The 23919-nt window shown below is 32.7% G+C and overlaps 1 protein-coding gene and 1 long non-coding RNA gene across 2 annotated transcripts in view; one reads left to right on the forward strand and one right to left on the reverse strand.

Annotated features, from left to right (window-relative positions):
• Positions 1 to 11069: 11069 nt before the first annotated feature.
• LOC134277372 (uncharacterized) lies at positions 11070 to 12193 on the reverse strand. Its single transcript, XR_009994230.1, has 3 exons — positions 12068 to 12193; positions 11459 to 11518; positions 11070 to 11139 (listed from the first exon to the last, which is right to left on the reverse strand). It is a non-coding gene; the product is annotated as an uncharacterized LOC134277372 (long non-coding RNA).
• Positions 12194 to 16236: 4043 nt separating this feature from the next.
• The window catches only part of LOC134277373 (uncharacterized), a 37218-nt gene continuing 29535 nt past the window's right edge, over positions 16237 to 23919 (forward strand). The window contains exons 1-2 of the mRNA XM_062759717.1: positions 16237 to 16324; positions 19497 to 19575. Of these exons, the coding sequence (XP_062615701.1) occupies positions 16304 to 16324; positions 19497 to 19575 (100 nt within the window). The 5' untranslated portion in view covers positions 16237 to 16303. The remainder of the gene's footprint in view (positions 16325 to 19496; positions 19576 to 23919) is intronic.

Raw genomic sequence — 23919 nt, forward strand, 5'->3', positions numbered from 1 at the left:
GAAATTTTCACAAATCACGTGGTACACCAGTACCTGAAGTCAAAGCTTCATGATTGGATGACTTTGCCATGGGGTGCACAATTATTGAACATATTATTATCAATAATGAATGGGTTACTTTAATGGACATAAGGCAAGGTCTCGAGACAATGACTGTTGGACCTGAAGTGCAACATAGACAAAAAATCTACAAAATTACATTAAAAAGTGAAGGAAGAAAGATCTCGACCTCTTCGCTTGTCTTTTTCTGAATTATTCAACTTTAGTCAAATGTAATACATACAAAAATAAGAAAAACTAGATGAGATCTCGTTGCGAGCAACGAATAGGTCTTCCGTTGAATTTCTAGATAAGATGAGATGTGATTTTGACTGATATAATCGTTAAAAGAGAATGACTTTAAGTTTTCCTTCATTAAATTTAAAATTTCTCATTTTTATCAGGGTATTCTGAACATCTTTTGTTCAATTAGGCTTATAAGAATACTACCCCCTTTTGAGACGTAAAGCATAAAAAATGCAGCATTTTGTCCCTTGCAACCCCTAATTACGTAACATATGATCAAAATGTTATCATACATTGATGCAAATCGTTATGATGAATAATTTTGCCCCAGTAATGTATAACAAAATATTGATCATTAATGAGTATAGATAAAAGACTTTTGACCCCTCTGAGCCCCGATTTTGAGGGGTCAGCCCCTTTTTCTTGATATCAAATGAAAGGTCTTGTGATTTTGAAGATTTTTTGTTCAACACTTATTCAGAGATTTCTAGTCGTTGTGGAGATATGCTAAATGGAAATATTTAAGGGCCACTCCTACAAGTCCTTAATGGGGCCGTTTTACAAAAAATCAAAGTATGCATATTGTTTAGAACATTATCCTGGTCGTTATTTGTTCAATATTGCTTATCAAAATATTCCCCCTTTTCGATAGATAAAGCATCAAAGATTTGATATTCTGTCCCCTTGTGACCCCTAATTACGTAATATATGATCAAAATCTCATCATATATTGTTGCAAATTGAAAAGATAAATACTTTTGCTTCAGTAATGTATAACAGAATACTGATCATTAAAGAGTTAAAGATAAAAGACTTTTGACCCCTCTGAGCCCCTAATTTGAGAGGTCAGCCCCTTTTTCTTGATATCAAGAAAGGTCTTATGATTTTAAAGATTTTTTGTTTAAAATTTATTCAGAAATTTCTATTCGTTGTGGAGATCTGCTAAACGAAAATATTTAGGGGCCACTCCTATAAGTCCTTAATGGGGCCGTTTTACAAAAATTCAAAGTATGCATATTATTAAGAACATTATTCTGGCCATCTTTTGTTCAATATTGCTTATCAAAATATTCCCAATTTTCGAGATATAAAGCGTCAAAGATTTGACATTCTGCCCCCTTGTGACACCTTATTACGCAACATATGATCAAAATTGTATCATATATTGTTGCAGATCGTTAAGATAAACACTTTTGCTTCAGTAATGTATAACAAAATATTGTTCAATAGAGAGTTATAGATAAAAGACGTTTGGTCCCTCTGAGCCCTTAATTTGAGAGGTCAGCCCCTTTTTCTTGATATCAAATGAAAGGTCTTGTGATTTTGAAGATTTTTTTGTTCAACACTTATTCAGAGATTTCTACTCGTTGTGGAGATATACTAAATTGAAATATTTAGGGGCCACTCTTACGAGTCCTTAATGGGACCGTTTTACAAAAATTCAAAGCATGCATATTGTTTAGAACATTATTCTGGTCATTATTTGTTCAATATTGCTTATCAAAATATTCCCCCTTTTCGAGATATAAAGAGATATAAAGATTTTACATTCTGCCCCCTTGTGACCCTTAATTACGCTACATATGATCATAATTGTATCATATATTGTTGTAAATCGTTAAGATAAACACTTTGGCTTCAGTAATGTATAACAAAATATTGTTCATTAGAGAGTTATAGATAAAAGACTTTTGACCCCTCTGAGCCCTTAATTTGAGGGGTCGGCCCCTTTTTTCTTGATATCAAATGAAAGGTCTTGTGATTTTGAAGATTTTTTGTTCAACACTTATTCAGAGATTTCTACTCGTTGTGGACATATGCTAAATTGAACTATTTAGAGACCACTCTTACGAGTCCTTAATGGGACCGTTTTACAAAAATTCAAAGTATGCATATTGTTTAGAACATTATTCTGGTCATCTTTTGTTCAATATTGCTTATCAAAATATTCCCCCTTTTCGAGATATAAAGAGATATAAAGATTTTACATTCTGGCCCTTCGTGACCCCTAATTACGCAAGATATGCTTAAAAGTTTATAATATATGGTTCCAAATGATCTAAAATTAAATGAAATCGAAATATCGAAAATTCGACCAGAAAAAATGATAAAATGTTTCGGTTAATATCAAGAACAAAAATATCAAAAAATAAAAAATAAAAAATTGCGTTTTTTAAATTCGCTTCCGGTATCGACCGGAAGTACTGACGACGCACGAAAAGGCGATTCTGCAACGCTATAAATCATGAATTATCATCTCCAATTAATCTTCAGTTCATATCTTAAGCAGTTTTCGCTTCTAAATCAAAACAAAATTGCATTTTAAAATCAGAAAATTCCCTATATCTCACGACCGGAAGTGACGTCATAAAACGCTTAAAAACCTATTAAGATCCATTGATTTGCTATTACATATGAAAATTTTATGAAAATCGGCCGAGCCGTTTCTGAGAAATCGCGTGCACAAAATCGGTTGGAAGAATAATAATAAAAACTAGATGCGTTCTTGTTGCTAGAGCAACAAGCAGTCTTCCGACCGACTTTTCGTTAGAGTTCTATGCTGCGCCATCCCATGAAATAGATTTCAGGATGTTTATTTTTGTCAAAGTTTATTCACAGCAGTCTCTCAACATACATAATGATAATTACACGTATTCCTCAAAATATCTCAAAAACTAGCTTTTAAAAATCGGCAAAATATTCCATACGTGTTACAAAAGAGACAAAAGTCATTTGCAAATGAAAAAGACAGAAACAAAGAAAAAAAAATTTGTAACGCCTCCAGCGGGATTCGAATCCCCGACAGTGGGACAAAGTTTGGTTCGCCTATATCTTTTCAATACATTCACGCATCAAGATACTGAACACATATTTAGAATTCTCATAAGACACTCTATAAACCCTGTAAATCATAAAGAAAAATATTGAAAAACAAAAAAGTTGAGAAATGGGACTTTTTGAATTCACTTCCGTTTGCGACCGGAAGTGTCGACGACGAAAAATAAAGGTCATTGCCCATAACGGAGTTCGATGTTCTATCACCTTAGTGAGTTTCACTTTCATATCTTTAGCCGTTCTCGAGAAAACTGCTGGACAAAATGCCTATTAAAAAACAAAAATCCCCAAAAATCGCGAACGAAAGTTAATTTCGAAAAAATGAAAAAACTTCTGGAAATATTCTCATGATGCATCATCCCTGTAAAAATCTTTAAGATCCGTCCGCGCACAGCTGATATATCGCCCTAACTATGAAAAAAGAAAAAATAATAATAACTAGAAAAGAAACTCGTTGCGAGCAACGAGAGGTCTTCCGTCCGATTCTGAAAAAAAAACCCCGCAAAATCGAGCTGAAAAGTGATCAAACTTTCATGGAAACAAAGGGGATTGAACCCGGGTCGCCAGCATGAAAATCCAAAGTGCTTACTATTACGCTATTGGGACCACAGCTCTAAATCTACTTTTATATATTTCTGAATAATGAAAGGCGGCTACTATTAATATTTTTGCGCCAAACGCCACTAGTAAATCTTCGCGCCTTTTCTTTGGAATGTCCAATTAAATAGGTGTTATAGCTTCAATGGAAATAAAAAAAAGAACGTTCTTATAGCTAAAATTTCAAGGTAAAGAAATTGTTTTTAACACATTTACAAATTCTATGCATAGATAGATTAGTAACACTAAATCAGCGAAACTGCTATAATTTTTTTTTACTTTTAAAAATTTTCTGCTTATCCCCATACTGAACTATCCCTATTAACTATTAATCTTTCATAAAAAGGTTGAAATGTTTCGCCGAAAAACATGTGTCGCCCTAAGACGGCCAAGGAATCAGATACCATTTATGTTCAATAACTTAAATCTATTCTTTAAGACAAGAATATTAATATAAACTCAATTCTTCTAAAAAGTGGTTTTACTATGTTTGTCTTTCCTATTAGTTTAATATGACTCAAGTGTGCATGAGCAAAACAAGAGATACGTTTAATACTTACTATATACATCGATATTGTTTCTTAAAACTGTTATTTGTAACTATGATTTAAGATCTGTTTTTTCCGCAAAACAAATGATAGTAGGTATGTATTTCATTTGCACATTTAGTCTTTTCTTTTTCTTGTTTGAGAACCAGCCGAAACCAATTATAGAAGACGTTTGAGACGACCATCGATTTAAACTTAGTTTGACACAGAATTGCAACGTAACTACATCGTGATAATCCCCGTATTCCTTTACATTTCATTTATCCTTATTTACTTTCGTTCAAGCAAACGCTTGGCTGCCTCTGAAAACCCCTATTGCGAAATGTCGGAGTTGACATAGGCAGCCGCCATATTGGACCCGCTTCAGATTTTTAAATGTTAATATCTAGAGTTACGATTAATGAATGTTCAAACAAACTATACAGTTAGCATTATAAGAACGGTCTCTATTAACATTCCAAAAATAAATGAAAAATGTTAAAAAGCAAAAAAGTTAGAAAATACGGACTTTTTAAGTTCGCTTCCGCTAGCGACCGGAAGTACTGACGACACACGAAAAGGTGATTTCACATATCTAAAATTCATCATCTATTATCTTTAAGAAGTCTCCAGTTAATATCTCAGACCATTTTCGTAAAAAAGGGGGGACAAAAATCCATTTTAAAATCAGAAAATTGTCCATAACTTGGAACCGAAGGTGAGTATTCCAAATTTTCCTTCTGATGAACAAAGTTCATATAATGACGCATAATTCCTGAAAGTTTCATAGAAAACCATCGATTAGTTTTCGAGAAATCGCCTGCACAAAATTTTGGGGAAAAAAATAATAATAATAATAATAATAATAAGAAACAGTAGAATCACTAGAAGGTCTTCCGTGAAGACGGAAGACCTTAATAATAAAAAACAGACGAATAACAATAAGATCTTCCAGGAAGTTGGAAGACCTTAATAATAATAATAATAATAGAGAAAAAGAAACCAAACGAAAACAATAAGGTCTTCCGTTGAAAACGAAAGACCTTAATAAGAAAAAATAATAATAAAATAGTAAAACAAATATTTGAGTAAGGTTTAGTAATTGAGTCATTCTGACAACCAAGCTCTATGATAAACAACTTTCCTATTGTCATCTCCTTTACTTACAATGTATGCAGCAATATACCTTCATCAACTACATACGGAGTTTATATATCTTGGTTGATTTGATACACAAGTAAATGTTCTACGTATGAGCAATTTCTAAAACGAGGTAAATTATTGAAAAACAAGTTGATGAAGCAAGAATACTAGCATTCTCGTTTAAATTCATCATTTCATAAGTTCTATGATCGATAAAATGACCTTGTCAGCAAATACAATTTATCATTATTTCAAATGTTGACTGACGTTTTTAATTATGATTATAATAAGTCCATTGTTTATACACTAAACTGACAACAAATTTCTTCGTTATATCCCGATCATTTCAAGGAGCACACGGCTAGTGTGACGGGACAGCAGGGGATTCTCACTTCTCCATGGCCTCTGATCCAACATCTGATTTTTGGGAGGCACATGTTTGCTCTGCACCTGTTTTGTATTGTTTTTATGGTCTTTGATATAGAATACTATTCGTTATTTCCATATTCATCATTGAAGAATTAAATCTCATCAAGTAGTGGGTGCAGTGAATGTTTTCATTTGTCCTCGATGATAATTGAAGAGATATTGACTGATTGGGGACACCTCAAAAAGAACAAATTTGATTTTTTAAAGGTCAAAAACAAAATATAGGAACAGTCCTATTTTGCTCAAATGGTGTACGTGGATATATGTACATGTGTATACAACCGAAAGGCTTTCTTTTCCTGTTTTTTTCGTTTTCTGTGGAGTTCTCTGTTTTTAAATTATAAGAAAAATATTAATTTAACCACTAAAAAAATAACTAATTTAAAGGGGAAAAAAATTAAATCCATGATAACTGAAATGACTATCCTAATTTTGGAATCAAGAGAAATGAGCCTGAATTGTGTTTGAAAGCTACTCGCTGTAGACTGTCACATGGCCTGTCGCAGACAGATATTACCCCAAGGGTATAACTGTCAAGTCCAGGTCTGTAAATATGACAATAATCAGCATCAAACTATTGTTATCTTGATTAAACAGCAAGAAACACGGAGCACTTCGTAATTTTAAAAATAGAGGGAGACAAATAAAGGTTATATTTTCGTGTGAAACATGTACTAAGTTTGTTTTAAACCTTCCCCTTGCCATTCGATTTGTTGCTTGGCACCCCATCTTATGGTTCTCAGAAAATGTACAAAATATATTTTTTAAAGCCTAGCAAATATAAAAAGCCAACTAAATTCTGAGAGAACGTTTTTGATGATCTACATATGTCAGATTTCTCGTTCTGTTTCAAACGTCGTACATTATATAAATACTGCATGTAGTTGATGTTAGCATGATTTTTAAGCCCAACTAGGTAAGAAAACAATAGTCAACCGAAACGCAGCCGAGGTTAACAACTGCTTTCGAGTGGTTAAAAATTTCAATGTTACTTTCAACTGCATGTTATATTTTTAAAATTATATCGTTTGTTTGATACAAAAATATAGAAATACATTCTCCCCATATAAATTACGTGCGTTCAATATTTTTTCAAGAAAGTTGAGTTTTGTTACGCTGGATAGGGGATAAGTATTCGGAGGATAATACAGTTTTAACAAATGTTTTCGATGAAGCATATTCAACCTATTCAGATGAAAGAATATTTTCTATTTTGTAAACCTTTACTGTTATAAGACTATATGAAACTAATACCATATAGATTTCTATTCCAATTCCACCATCTGAAAACTATTACCAGTTGAATTTGAATTGCTCCTTTGGGCGACTCCTTCATAAATGTTCTATAATGTTTCTAACTAATCAAAATGTTGAATTGACAGCGTATTCGATGAATATCGAGCAATATAACGTTTACGTCAAAATATTTTGACTCACAATGTCAAAATCGTTCTGTGTTTTACCATTTTAACATCTGTTTTTTAAGATCTTAAACATTTTCTACCCTCATTTTAGCGAATTGCATCTATTTTGTTTTCCTTTATACATAAACAATACACACAAACTTTTCTTCTTAGGAAATTTAATACTTGGTTCTACACGAGAGTCGAACGAATTCTAAAATTTTATATGAAATTGTAACTAGCTTTCGACCCTCAATCCCCCAAAATATTTTTGTTGTATAAATGTATGTACAAGTTTTCTTTTGTTTAAGGAGTGAATATTTTGGGACCCCACTTGCTCCATTCTTAAATTGTAAAATCTGTATATTCAATTTGCATTTGCAATTTATGCTCTCTTTACATACACCCTCTTTATTATTTTATTATCTGTTGCAGAACAAAGCTGTAACAGTGCCTTGAGTTCGTATGAACTGAAATATTTAAACATTGTCACTGATTAAGAGCACATTATACAAAAATTAAAGAACGAGAAATATACAAAAAGAAAACTTATTTAAAAATCACAAATTGAAGATGTGAGACTCGAACACGCAATCACCATACTTACCTTCCAGTAAACACACCACTGTACCACCTAACTATCTTACGTGGAATAGGAAAAAATAAGACCACAGGAGAAGAAAAAATTATCATAATATTATACAATTTCCAAAAAAAAACCTTTAAATAATAATGTCTAAATGTAATGAAGCGCAACTATATAGAGATAAAATAATTCACACAATGTTTTCTGGTTTAGGATAGTCTTTGGCAGAAGTTTGTCATCGTTAGTTTAATACCTCTGTATTAAGTCTTTATTCCATGCACACTACTTGTGTAGATAATTTTAATATTTAATTATCATATAAGGGAACTATTAACCTTGGAAAGTATTTAGTACATATACTAAAAAGAAAAACACAGGGTAACACGGTTTGCATTTTTCTTTTTGACAGCATGTCCAAAAATAACAAAAATTCGGTCAGTTGAGAAATTTTGGTACTGTGCACTAAATCAGTGTGCAAAATTACTATCACCTTAAAAAATTAATGAAGTCATGATCACATAGATAAGGTAGTAATGAAGCAAAACCACGTGCAAATTAATGACGATAAGTTTGTCAGCACTTCTTGTTTAACCATTTGAATTTGCATTTAATTAAATATACTTATAAGGTATACACACTCCTTTTTTCAGTATTTACGAACGATATACCGCGGTAAATTTCTTGCAATCTTGGTACAGCGCCTTAGTACTGACAAAGGCAGCAACAGATTGCTGTGCAGTTTCTTGTAACTCTCCATCCATAGAACGTCTTTCCCCGTCGTCAATGAGGACAGGGGTTGGTTTTAACCAACCTTGACGGTAACATTGGTACCTAACAGAGTCATATAAAGATTATGTTATTCATCTTGCCACTTGTTTAAAGTCACCTCACTACCACAAAACTGGTTTTAATGAAGTAATTTATCAGAATCATTTCATATACTCTAAAACCAAAAGAAACCCCTTTCGAAATTTGGGTTTTTGAGCAGGTCAACTTTATTTTAGTGTGCCTATACCTGGCACATGCGGGCGTCATTTGCCTATTTTTTTTTCGACGTGTTTACCCCAAATTAATGCAGGCATGTAAGTTGAGGTAAGTTGATTGTAAGTTGAGACTTTCTTTCAAACTGTCACATTAACCCACTCGATAGGTCTCTTTTTACTTTATCTTTTAGTTATTTGGTATATGTTGAACATAGTTTTGATGGGTTCGAAACGCAGTACAGTTAAGGCAACATTTTCTATAAAAACTCACGGAATCCGATACATATAATGTTTACCAGTTTTAATTTTTAGCAAGACACTCTAGTTAAAATAGTTATTTGTTATCTTGAAGAGTATGTCCATCGCTTTTCACATCGGTATTTTTTGACATCATGTCACCCCCTGACGTTACGGGGGCTCCGATTTTTGGTCAAAAAACGAGATGTCAAATTTAACCAAAAAGTGCAAGGGCAAGGCAAACAAAAAATTAACTGCACAATGTTTTATGTTGCATTGTCTCTATGCATCTATACTTTCTCAAAAGTGATGCTCATTCAGTTAGTTTTCCGATATAATTAAGTTATTCAGCTAAAACAGACAGTATTGTATGAAAAATAGGATATTTTCCTAATTTCATCGTGAATTATAAATCAACTAAACGATTACAAAGAAATAAGCATCACTTTTTGAAAAATATACAATAAAATAAATAATTTAAAATAAAAACCTACTTTTTAGATTGTCGCCTTGCCCTTGCACTTTTTGATTAAAAATTGAAATCTTGGAAGAGTCAATCTAATTATAGTTTTCAAACGCATCATTGACCCAGCATGGGAGATAACTCTTGAGTACTTGATACAGTTTGTTTACCTCGTAAATTTTAAATAAATATACATGCGGACAGGACTGGACTCTTTTTTTTTACTAAATCAAACGCTATGCATAAAAAAAATCCTTGATATCTCTTTCTTTTCTGTGGATTCGTTCTTCATACATTGTGTACATTAAATGTCTTTCAAACCTTTCGCAATTCCTCAAAGATGTGTAGATATATGTAATATTACACACAAATAGGTCTAAATATTGCCGATATATTTATGTAGAACACAAATGGTTAATTAAATTATAGCCTTCATTAATAATTAATTATATATCTATTCCCCTCTTTCACTCCTGTACGCATAACGTTAGGCGTCGGAACCGGTGGGGGGGGGAGGGCTGAGCCTCCCTGCTTATTTGCAAATTATAAACATAATGTAGGCATTGGAATTTACCTTTTTCTTTTGGTTTAGCCCCCCCCCCCCTTTTCGATTATCCCTCCTTTCATTTTGCTTCCGACGCCTATGGTACACACACTTGTGTTAATATATTTTTTCTTTCTGCATACAAGATCATGTTCTACGATTTTGTACGATGGCTTTCAATCAGACCGCTTATTGTTAATTAAGGGACATAAACTAAGTAACTGTTATAAGTTTTAGGAACTAATTATAAAGGACTGTGGTAAACTCCTGTATTTTGCAAACTGACAGCCATTTTATTTTGAGGGTGAGGGGCTGTCAGATTTTACAAATAAATACTTGCAGATCAGTGATCTCCCCCTTCCTCGAATCAGAGTTTTTTACAATTTTGTTTTTTGCATGGTAGACTTTTCAATGAAGAGGAAAATAAATAAATTATCTGTCCTTCATCTTATTAATCAGAAATAAACATTAAATTATGTCCTGCATTGACATGGAAATGAAAAAAAAATCTGACTTGGAAAAACTCGCCTGCCCCGCCCCCCCCCCCCCTTCTCTCAGAATCAAATGGTGGTCCCCTATCCTATTTTTAATCAATTATAGGGATCTCTAGTCTCCTCTTTTTGGTAATATTATTGAAAAATAAATTAACACAATGCACAGACTGGAAATAAGATTTTGATGGACATTGGTACCCTCTACACAAAATAGTATGCCAAATTTTCAAATCTTAATGGCCTTTTCAACACCTGTGCAGTAAATATATGAAAAAGTCAAATTATTATTTATCTAGAAAATTTATTTAATAAACATTTCTTTTCAAATCCAAAGACAGACTGTAGGAATGCTGAGCAGGTGCAAATTATTTCCATCACTTCATGTTCTTGTGGATAAAATGAATTCTGAAAATATGAGAAAATCAGGAAATACCAAAATTGCATTGAAACATTTAACATAGAATGCATATACATGTTTTCAATTTTTCTGTTAGTTTTATTATCAAAACTTCGTATGGTTTATAGCTAATATTGAGCATACCATTTCCTTAAATGATGGATTAACTTGCTGCCTGAATGAATCCATTTGCCCAACGTTTGGAAATAGCTAGGCCTACAACACAATATATATGCAGTTATATGCTATGAGATTACTAAATATACATTGTAGAATAAAATGGAATTACACTTGACAAAACAAATTATGCTACATTGTATACTGTAGTGAATTTCTGTTATTCATACACATGTAAATGGAAAAAAAAGTGTTACAAAATTTCTCTGGGAAAGTGAAACCACTGACATTTACAATAGTTATTGAGAGAATATTTTCTAAAAAAAAAAAATCTGAGTTTCTCCTTTACCAAAATAAAAAAAAAATGTAAAGCACTTGCAAACTTTAATAATGTGAAATGCATTAGAAGTATACATACCCTGTGGAGAAATGATGCATTTTTTATTTATTCATTCTTTAAGCCTGAAACTCTTGACAGCTACAATGATAAAAGTATTATATAAATATTTTAACGTACATGTTATCTAAACAAAAAATGAATATTTTTTCTTTAATTTAGAAATTCTACAAAATTACAACCATAGATCTGATGTGGGGCTTCTATATTTTCAACACAATGATACTGATATATTTTTTAAATTGTGTAGCATATTTGTATGCCAAAAGACATCATTGCTTGTTTAGGCCTAGTCACTTGTGAATCATTGACTGAAACAATGAAAACATATCTCATTTAATTTAGTTTAAATATGTGTTACTGATCACCTCCATTATTACACATATTGACTCATAGAAAATGAGCTAGTTGACTGGAACTCAGTACATATACAATGCAATTATTTTTTATAAATCTAAAAAGTGTGCAACTTAATATGGGGGGGGGGGTACATACAAGACACTGCATTACTGTTTTTCACTGACTGTCATAATACATTTAAATGAACATGAACACCCTTGGGTTTTTTTATGTTAACAAAAGCATGTCTACATATTGTTGATCTACACATGTACATTTGCGTATACATACCTGGCCTGGTGCAGTGATGGATCTACGGAGCTGGTGCAAATTGTCTCGGTTTTCTGCTATTTTCCGAAATAATGTCCTCATATTCTCGCAAAAGGGAGAAGCAATGCCTTGTCTCTTATTTTATCCCTATTTTCTTTAAAGATTGACTGCAAATCTCAGCTGATGTCGCCACGTTTTTAGATGTAAACAACATTCCGTGTCACCGAGTGCAAGCGTTTGGCTGAAGCCGAATGCAGACAAACGACACATTAAAAAGAGAATTAATTCAAAGACATGCTATTTTATATACGACAAAATCACTAATTATTTTCTATTTAAACATGAAGATATTGCTGTTTATTACAAATTCTTGCAAATATCGGTAAATAGTTATTTTGAGCACCATTTCCTTATATGGATCAATCAGGGCGGAGCAACTGTCATGACGTCAGACCTCATTATGACTTCATTACCATATTTTTTTTTTATGTGTTGCCTTAACTGTACTGCGAATATTAAAGCTGGTCACTTTCAACTACGGGTTGCCACGTTAAAAGGGTGTAATAATATCCCTATTTGAAGGATAAAAACTCTGATGAACATTTTGCATAGGAGAACCAAGGGTGTGAGAGATGCACGAATGAATCATAAAAGAAAAGCAGAATTCTAGTTTCTCACATATAGGGGGTAGTCCATATATGTCCCAGTGACACTTAATTTCCAAATAAAAAAATGAAATGGAATTTGGTGACATTTTCATTAAACATGTTAAAGATCATTTCAAACGTTAGATAGAAATACTGAGATATAAAAAAAAGAAAATTATTTCACCTCAATAATTTGCCGTAGATTTCGTTTTTCTTTCAGTATAGATATAAAGTACAGCAACATAGACTGACCTAAAACTCAGTGACAAATAAAGCGTAATGAAATAGACGGTAACTCGTAATGCCAAATAAAGACACCTCTTACAAATACAAGCAATAAATTGATAAAACATTGACATCATGTCAAATGTGACCAGTCCAGACACTTTAATGTACATGTAAGTATTACGAGTTGATGTCACAATATATCTTTCTGCCCCCCTCTGTATACGCGGGTATGTAAGGGTCAAAGCCAAATATTCTACTTGCCTATATATATGACGTCATAGTAAGCCAAGAATATGAATTTTAGAGATAACGATTTTTGTTACAATCTATTTTTAAAGATTGATTTGAGGCCGTTGAAATGAATTGAAACATGTAGAAGCTTAATATAGACAGAATCGTATGGTATATATATTGATGTATTTATCACGGGGTTAAACACCAAACCCGTGGCGTCACAGTTGATCAGTATTAACAGAGTAAAAGTTAAACCAAAGACATCCGTTACTTATGTTTCTTCAAATAAAAACATACCCTTAACTAATAATAAAACAAGGTATCCATCGGGCCGCCATCTTGAATTTTCGAAGTTGGTTACATCAACTTGTATTTCGTCTGAAACTCAGGAAAATAAATTCCCTGCAACTACAGTACCTGGCCATAAGTGAGTCATAATTGCATTTTTACGCTATATATTTCATTGAAATACTTATTTTTATAAAAACTTGTTGTGAAGTCAATTTTAGCTCAATTTTCATGATTTTTTCAATGAAACATGCAGAATTATTCAAATTTTCTTATCTTAAATGATAAACAAAATTATACTTACAACATTGAGAATAAATTATAAAATATTGTCTAGACAAAATTTTCTAACCTCAAATTACTATGATTTGTTAACAAATTGAAGTCTTAAAATTTTTGTTTTGCACTTGACCTGTGAATTCAAGTTAATGCATAAAGATAAAACTATTTTGAAATAATGTGAAGAAACTACATCAAATTCTGCATTTTATGGTGTTTTAGACATTAAAAAGAAACAACAAATGACACTGCAATAATATTTTAGAAAAATGCGTTTTTCAATGAAATATAGAGTGGAAAAATAAAATTATGACTCACTTATGGCCAAGTACTGTATATCATTCCTGTGGCCATATTTTCGAGGCCTAAACGCACGGACAGTGCAACAAAAAGGACGCATCACACTTGCAAATATTAAAAATCCCTCATCAAACTCGATCGACTGCTTAAAGAGTGCGAAAAAGTGCTAAAGGGGGGCCAGAAGTTTACATTCGACTTGAAATTCTTAGGGAAAGCCCTCATTTGATTGGTCAATATAATTGTAAGATTCATTTTTAAAAATACAACCAGTTACAGTCAGTGTTGATTCCCAAAACAATCCATAGGATACATATAGTAATACGACGGAATATAATAATATTAATTAAATTTTATCCCTTCCCCTCACATACGCGCGAACATAACTTAATTCGTTCTATTATCAAGCTATATCGAGACTATCTTGGAAAAAAAACAAAATTAAGAAGAATGATTGATCGAATGTATGTTGTTCAACGTCCCTTTCGAGAATTTTTCTCTCACATGGAGACGTCACCGTATGACGGTGAAGGGCTTTAAATTTTGACCTTTACTCGACACTCAGGGCCATTTGAGCAGTGAGGGATCTTTATCGTGCAAACGCCTTGTAACGGGACCTAAATTTTTAAGGTCCTATCCGAAGGACCCGCAACTTTCACTGCAAGTGCCGAGCGCATAGCGCAGGAACAGTTGCTACCCATTTTTTTTTTTAGCGACTTAGGTCTGTCGCTATAGAGATACGAACTCATAACTTTCCGATCACGAAGCGAGCACTCTACCGACTGAGCTACCGCGAACGGTAATTAAAAAGAAAAATAAGATATGAAGAAAAATATGTAACGTCAGATGCCTGTGAGTAAAACATGTAGAGAATTCATGTAAACAAACACAAGAAATCAGAGTTTAAAAGCATTTAGCAAGTCTTAAAATATCATGTGTAATTCGTGCAGGAATAAAGCTTATAAATGAGGTGTCCTAATAATTATAATTCTACATTTTTTCAAATAGATAAAGACAGTGTGTTTACTTCCCGATCAGCCTCTCCTCTGTCGTACGTGACAAAAAAGGTTGCAAAAGTTCAACAATAAGCTGCGTAATTTAAAATTAAATTTTGTTTCTTATTCTACTGTTTTTGGAATTTATGCATTAGATCAATCTTATGTACAAAATGTAAACATTTTAGTAAAGTTTCATCCAAAAGTGTTGAATATTTTTTTCTGTGATAGGAGATGGTAAGATTCTAGCAGCAATCTTTATGGTACAGAGATTTTTTTACATATCTACATTTGTATTATTACAAATGTAAATTTATTTCCCCCGGGATAAAGTTAAACTTGTCACTTTTTATTAAAGCGGCACAGTGACGCACAAAGGGGAAAATTGACAAACGTGGAATTTTCGCATGACCTCTGTAAATTTTGTTCAATTACTAAAAGTATTCAGTTTCAGAAAATTACAGATTTCAGAATCAAAAAATTATATTTTAATGGGGAAAAATAAAAGTAAAAATAATTTCTGTCTGCCCCAGAACAAAAATATTGCAAAATACCCTTGTACTTCTTCCTCCCTATTGTACGCGTGCGCAGAAAAGTGTTGAATAAGTTTCCATAGTAACCATGGTCTCAGGTATCCACGAATGAATGTAAGAAGACCAAAAGATTTGAGTTAATCTTTTAAAAAAGTTGTTACAACATATTTCTCACCTTTGCATACTCCAGTTGAATGTTGTTTACAAGTTTGAGCTAAAAACAAGAGTTGCGTGACCTTGACATATACGAAACAACGAAACGGTAGATACAACCTTTGTTTTTCCGGCACTTATATTGTGCAGTCAATTCTTGCAGTTTAATTGTCATATCTTCGCTATATACTCATAATTTTCATAGGTCTTTCTCTGTATGCTACAGATATATCTTAAAATTAAGATATGATTTTGACTCACTGTGCCGCTTTAAAGCATGCGTTCTATTTATAGACGTCACATGATGACTTAGTGGTGTAGTGATTCCTGTAGTATAAGTCCTATCGAAGTCTGTAGAATGCATAATGATAGCAAAAGTTTTATCTATTACTTTTCCGATTAATCAGTGTTACATGTTACAAAAAAGTGTAAGCCGAATTCTGATCTATGAGCTGCCTTAAATACCCGCATATTTTGCTTTAAAGTGATATTCTATTATTTTTAATGCTACTATCTTATTTTTCCAATCTTTTATTACAGAGTACATTCTAAGAAGAATCACCCGTGATATCTCAGTGCCATCGTTCCCAACTCCTGGTCAAAATGTTACAATTGTTAATTGTTGTAAGTATTTATATATATTTCACTTAACTCCACTTTTTATTAATTTGTTTCACATAATTAAGATAAAAGAAACTTAAATGCATATTTTAGCTTGATAACATTTAAACTATTACGTGTATTTAAGATTAGATTGTGCTGCAACATTTACTTGGCATTTCTCTTCCTTTTACGAGAGTAATTTTTTTCAAAGTCTTACTTTCGATTATGACTATAATTACGGTATAATTATAATTTATTATCCAAAACTCTTCTAAAGAAATTGTATTTTTGTTTTCAAGAAAAGTCTTCAATATTGTACAAAAATTCTCAAAAAAAAATTTCAGAGGTAATCTTCAATTTCTTTTGAAGGAAAATTAGTATATAAACTTGCAATATAAGTATATGAATTGTAATGGGGGTAATTATGCGTTAATGAACGTGTAAGAATCGTTAAAATTTTTTTACAATATTTGGGACGCAAAAATCGAAATAAATTTACGCCATGAAATTCTGTCATGTCAATTTATATTACAAAGAATATTCTGAATACCTGCTTTTTAGCTTACTAAAACGTTGCTAAATTCCTAAATGGCATAGCTCTGCTGTTGAATGGTGTACGTACATGTATGTTCTATGAAAATGAGTTCACCAAATTGTCCATTCATTTTTTTCTCTACACTTTTCTGTCCATTATTCGGATGCAAGAGTCAGTCTCTTTACAATGATGGCTCTTTCCTATAACTTTTAACTATTTCAACATACCGTATATACTCGCCTATAAGTCTGTCCGCCTATCAGTCGGTTGAATTTAATAAGCTTATATATTAAAGAGACTGACCTCAGTTAATACCATTCTCTGTATAACTCGCCTATAAGTCGGACAATGAGATTTGGGCCAGAGATTAACTCCCAAAAAATACGACTTATAACTTGACTAGGCTACTCTTTTACTGCATTTAAGAATAGAATTATTTGAATTATGGCATAAATCAAACAAGTTTTGTTAGATTATGTGATTCCTTGTCCGACTTTTTACGTTTATGATGGCTACAACCTGCCCCGTTTGCACAATCAAATGCAAATATATCTTGTTAAACATGATACTTGTTTTGGTTTGTTTTGGTCAGGCTGTATTTGCAAGGAGTTAGATACAAATTAACTAAACTATTCCGAAAGCTCTGCTTCCAAATATCAATTACAAACAAGTATACCAGTGCCTAAATTGAATATCTAAAACAAAAACGTTTTCGGTGATCTTGCTTTCAACTACAGTCCAGGTGGATACCAGTATATCATTACTGGTGAGTCAAGATAGTTGAAAATGAAAATCTTAAAGCAGTTATGTTGAAAGGTCCTAAATACATGGAACCTCTCCTTTTTATTTGATACATGTATATTTGAACCTCTTTACCGGCATATTCCATATGAGTGAAAAATTTTGAGAGGGATGTTAAAAAATATACAATCAATATTTACATCCGGGTAAAAAAATGAAATTAGCAAACATTGTGTGGTATAATTTAAAAACAAATCCTTTTTCTCAACACTGCCTGAGAATATCTTAGATATACTAGTTAAAAAAATCATTTAAAGCTTAATACCGGGATACATTTTGGTCATAATGCGATTCGTTAAAGGATTCTGTCCGCCATTTTTGTTCCCGAATCTCGCTACTCTGCAGACCCCTATAAATAGGGCAGAACTTAGTCACTGTTCAGTGTAATCAGTCGACACCGGTGTAGAAGGACGTATTCTATACAGAATTCGGTAGCGAGAATAATAACGCAATACTTCGTCTAATGCAGGAAAATTAAATACCAAAATAGATTTACATTTATAGTTGTATAAGTCAGTGCAGTATACAAGCAACACAGATAAACGTAATTGCAATAAAATATGAACAAAGGTATTGGAAGATAATCAGCACAAACACGGGTTGCCATTCCACGCCGATACCACTGAAAATAAAGCAGTCAGGTGTAACGAATGCGACGAGTATACCCTAGTATTGAGATATCGTAGATAATGCTATCGAAAATGGCGTATGCCTTTTTACGAGTAGTGTTCAGCTTTAAGACTGAAGTACAAAAACAACTTTTTAAGAACTGACAAAGCAATAATTATAAGAAAAACAAATGATATTGTAAATTTAATGCAATTTAAATTCAATTTTTGGGATAAGATGGAACTCGATGGAAAGAAAGAAGCACATCTGAATAACAAGTTTTAGAATCTTTTAAAAAGCTTAATATTAACAAAAACAGACCTATTGTTCATCGAATGCAACATTTTTGTATATGATTTGTTGCGTTTTGAAAATTGTGCAAAAAGGCGACAATGTTTGCAATATTGAAGTGTACGTAATTTCAGCGATTTATAATAAGAAAATATTACGAATATTGACGCTTTAAAAAGTATTGGACCCTCCTCTAAGCATCCTTTAATATGTAAGGATGAGGGTCATTCTATATGTAATGAGCCTTATCACGTTACATTATCTATAAACTTATCAGACTTTTTTTTTATTTTTCATCAAATCCTGATGAAGTGGTCTTCTTACTGATTATTTTATAAAATGTGTTTTATTCGTTTTTGACCTACAACTTAAATATTCTACATATATATATTACCCTAATATAGGGGAAAGGCGATTTTTAATAGAATGGACCCTCCTCAAAACATCCTTTTGGATGCACAGGACGAAGGTCATTCTCTGTAATGATCCTGAGACTGAAGGGGGTATCATGTACCCAGCCCAATTGATTTTATTTGAGTGTAATAATAACCCTACTATATAATATTTTTTTGGTTGTCACAAACGAGCTTTCAAGAATTATTTCTGCAGGTAGAGCTGTGCTTCATACACGACTTACTGAAGATATGTTTACGTCACACGGGTCATTCTTTTTTAGCTATTTAGATTTGGGATACACCTCACTGCACTCGGAAATAATGCTACTTGACACCCTCGTAGAGCCGAAAGGCAATATGTATCAGAATGTACGTGTTCTATAACAAAAATTACGTACGTTTGCTGTAATACTGTATTTCTAAACTATCCATGGATAAAATGTGTATAAATAAATCAAAAAAAAAATAAATAAATAAATAAACTAACGCTCACTTCAGACACTAACCACATGTAAACCAATGACAATCAATATGAAGGATGAAAGGCGCATATTTTTTTCAGGTTTTAATACACCGAATTGAGAAGAATCCATCTATTGGACATCCTAGGCATCATACTCCTCCAAGTAGTGGTACATATGGTACTTAGTTTTCATGTGTTTCCTTGAATTCTACATATGGACTCCAAAGTGCAATTTACTCCAGAGTCCGATGGTCAACCCAAAGTCCGATGCTCAAGCCAAAGTCTGATAGTCTTCGATAATTCCAGATGGTTTGACACGGCAAAGTTAAATTTGTTTTTTTTTAGAACTTGATAGTTAAATGCATTAAGACATTGGTTGCAGTAGCATAATCATTTTCATTAACATAATTGATGGTATCCTGTTGATGTGCAAAAAGGCTTTCACAATTTTCAGAAGGTTTTATACAAAGAACCTTTGTTGTTTACAACTCTTCTTGCATTCTATGCAGTAGCGATAGCCTAATCATCTTTGGGAAAACGTCACCATTGTGTAAAACATGTATAAAAGTCCTCCATGTTTAAGGTTACGCTTTTAATGGCAAAGAGTTCTAAAGTAATAATTTGACATTGAATAAAGAAAGGAGTCGAGATCAACATATTGTTTCATTAAATCCTGTGTAAATGTCTTTTCTATTAAACAAGTTCAAAATTCTAATGTAAAAATGTTTTCATGTGATTGCATTGAGCATATTTAGTAAAGAGATTGATCTGACCTTAAGTAATGGTCAAAGTTAAAAAAAATAGTGGCCTTAACCCCACAGCCATACAAACTCACTACAAGTATTTTCAAAATCTGAAGTCTTAGTATCAAAGGCTAGGGTTGTAAAGAAAGGACATGGGTTATTTGTTTGGCGAATAAAACCGACAAAACAATTTGTATAGTACTGTACGCAGGAAAATTTTCGCCACCGTTTTATTTCCGTCCTTTCGCTCTTGTCGAATTTAAAATAAGGCAAAATCAAAGCACACAACGTAAGTTCTAAAACAGGACTGGGACTTGGCAAATTTTATGCGGAAAAATGTGAAGCGAAGTGTGAAAGGGCGAAAATAACCCTCTTTACAGTATTTTAGTCTACTTGTAGCATCCAAACGGTAGGAAGAGTAGAGTTCTCAAACGCCAAACATGTTAAAATTACTTTAAACTATATTATTTTCAAAATGTGAAAAAGAAATAAAATTAAATATAATAGAATTGTGTACTTTTATTAAAAGTTTTATTTCATGTGCAGGGAGGTCGATTTTCAAGTTTTCAAATACCTTATATATACTGTACTGAAATTATGTAATTTTTTAATACTAATGCGTAGCTCGAATGAGAACATACATGCAGACATAAATTTATGAATAATGTTTTAAAATAGAGCATATGTAAAATTTATTTCAATTATTTTTCCCTCAACAATCGTGCTAGGTAAATCTATTCAAAGTATCAGGTAAAACCCATTTAACATTCTAATATGATTAGTAGGATAAATATTGGGAACAGAGGCTTTAACTCTAAATGAATTTGTTGTGAAATGAACTTCCTTGTTCGATATTGAACACTTCATGTTTGACAGATGTTTTAAATATCAATTTCTTCTTTGTGTTTTTCACCGCAAGAGCGTGTCACAGATGTACAGTACAATTATTTGTATATTCTTATTAAATTATTTTATTCCATATTAGAACTAAAACTCAATGTGCCGTTAGCCATTCAACCATACATTTAACTGTACTTTTTTTTTTAGAAATGTTAAGCTCTGTATGTTGGCAGTTTTAAAAACCAATAATCGGAGGAACGTATAAAATATATTTGATTAGTATAGTATGATTAGTGTGCATATACCGGTTTGACTTTTATTAATGAACTAAATGTATTCAAAGAACTAAAATTCATCATCCAAATGCCCACTTAGACTGTTGCCGTTTGACACCAGGAACATTTCATGAGATAATAGATATGTAAGGGCTCTAATCACATAAAACTGTCGTGAAAAGTAATATAATATAAACAAAATAGATGCAGTGTACACATCAAAAACTTATGTTACAAGTTTTTTTATTATAAATTAAAATAGCTTTACGGGTAAGTTGAGAGACATTACCTTTTCGAATTGGTGATATTGCTTCTTGGAAATGACTTGGTGATATCACTTTTTGAAAAGGAGAAATCACTTATTTGTGCTAAATAGTTGATATCACCTGTTCGAATAAGTCATCCCTTTTGAATAAGTGATTTCTCCTACCCAATTTCAATTTGAGATATCACTTATTTGCAGGTACGATAAGGCTTCCCAGAGAATATTGCAGTGTAATCTGTGCATGCTCTTCTCTGAACTACAAATGCATGACGTCATAATTGAAAATGATATCAATTCACTGCAAACTTGAGCTGTACTGATGGGTAGAGTGTCATAAACTTTACACCATGTTTCAATCTGCACATATAGTTTCAAAAAGATAGTGTTAAATAAACGTGTCTTATTTTTTTTAAACTGATATATCCAAATATACTGATAGAAATTAATAAGGGAACACATATATTTCATGGTAAAAATTTGCTTTCTTGTAAGTCGATTTGGATCAAGTATGTTTCACTAAATATGTGTTTCACAAGTAAAATTTTAGGATCTGGTGTGTCTTCCCTGCTTTTTGATGACTTTCTCACACCGTCGTGAAACACTCTGTATCAACTTTTGTATCTCAGCTCGAGGAATTGCGCGCCACTCTTCCTGAAGAGCCTTGAACATGGCATTAACTGCCTTGGGTGAGGCATCACGATCCCTCACCAGACGTCCAAGAATATACCAGAGGTGTTCGATGGGGTTAAGGACTAGACTTTTGGATGGCCATCGCAACAGCCTGATGTTGTTCTGCGTCAAAAAATCCCTGCTGACATGAGACATTTGGGGTCGAGCATTGTCATAATGAAACTAAAAATGTATGCCGACTTTACGGCGAAAAGGAAGAACAACAGGCCGCAATACTTTATCCCGGAAACGGAAAGCAGTCACCCATACATCAAGTCAAACAAGATCATTTCTGTGGTCGTAGATTTTGCCGCCCCGAACCATCATCGATCCACCATAATTGGAATCATGTTGTTTGATGGTACACTGATGATAACGTTCAGAGAGGCATCTCAAAAAGCTAAGTCCAAATTGAACCAAAATTCATCGCTGAACATGGTGTAGCGCCAAAGTCGGAATTGCCTTGCTTGATGTTGTGTAGCCCATTCTCTTCTGAAAAGCCTGTGTTCAGCAGTCATTCTCACTCCTACAACAGGACGACGTGACTTTAAGCCAGCTGCTTTAAGTTTGTTTCTGTCTGTACGGTCTACAATTCTTATTCATCTTGCCACCCTGAACTAAGAATTTAATCTTGCTGCTGTTTTGAATCTGTTGCGTAGGGAAAGCAGCACCGGTTCATGGTCGTAATATTACACGCTGTTGTTTTACGTTTAGAACCAAACCCTGGTCTAATCTTTACGCTCCCTGTTTGGCGGTACAGGTTCTAAAGACATGAAGTAACATTTTCTTGACTTGTTAAATTTTCTAGAAGTCTGGCATATTGATTGACCTCCGTTAATGCATCCGATAGCCTTTCATTTTGATTTTCAGAAAGGTATGTTATTAGCATGATTCTAATAGTTCGGGTATAATATACATAATATACATGTAAATGCAAACAAGTACTATTAATAAGATGTATCATTTTATCAGTGAATCATATAATAACACAATTATTGCTGTTTTTTCGGTCAATACAATGATTTAGCCATCTTCGAAGGATATATTCACCTCGCCCTTCGGTCTCGCTGAATATTGTACTCCTCAGATGGCTAAATCATTGTATTGACCTCAAAAATCAGCAATAATTGTATACATTGTAATATTAAATAATCAGGAGACACAATTTGAAAAAAAAGCATTTGTTATGCTTTACTATTAGGAAACTCAACTGAAAATTATACAACAAATATGCCCATGTCTACATGTACATGGTGTAACTTTTATCTTTACTGGGGAAAAAAAGAGATTAAATAGGTAAATCAAAGTATTTCAAATAGCGAAGTCCACATATACCATTATTCTACTAAAAAGCTTCATCAATTCTAAAACAAGAACACATTGATGTAACCATCAATTGTCGCCCGGGAAATATATAAAGTAAACAATGAAAATGAGTCTTGATCATTAAACCGCTTGATATGTGTGAAAAGGCATGCGTGAAATTGATGGAAACGATAGTCGCGAATATTTTGAAAACTTGTAGTCGGATAAAAATCAATCAAAAACGATTCCATTTTAAACTTGATCTATTCCTCAAGTAAATGTTGGCTGCATTAAATATAAATTGAAGTTAGACACATGCATCACCTATATATAAAATGTATAAATTTTCAATTTTAGAATATATAAAACATGAATTGTGCAGAGTTCGTTTTTATCCGAGAAGTAAAATTCGATGTTCTAAAAAA

This window comes from Saccostrea cucullata, unplaced genomic scaffold, assembly GCF_032062105.1.
Source record: "Saccostrea cucullata isolate Sc308-1 unplaced genomic scaffold, CSIRO_AGI_Scuc_v1 ctg360, whole genome shotgun sequence".
Lineage (NCBI taxonomy): Eukaryota > Metazoa > Mollusca > Bivalvia > Ostreida > Ostreidae > Saccostrea > Saccostrea cuccullata.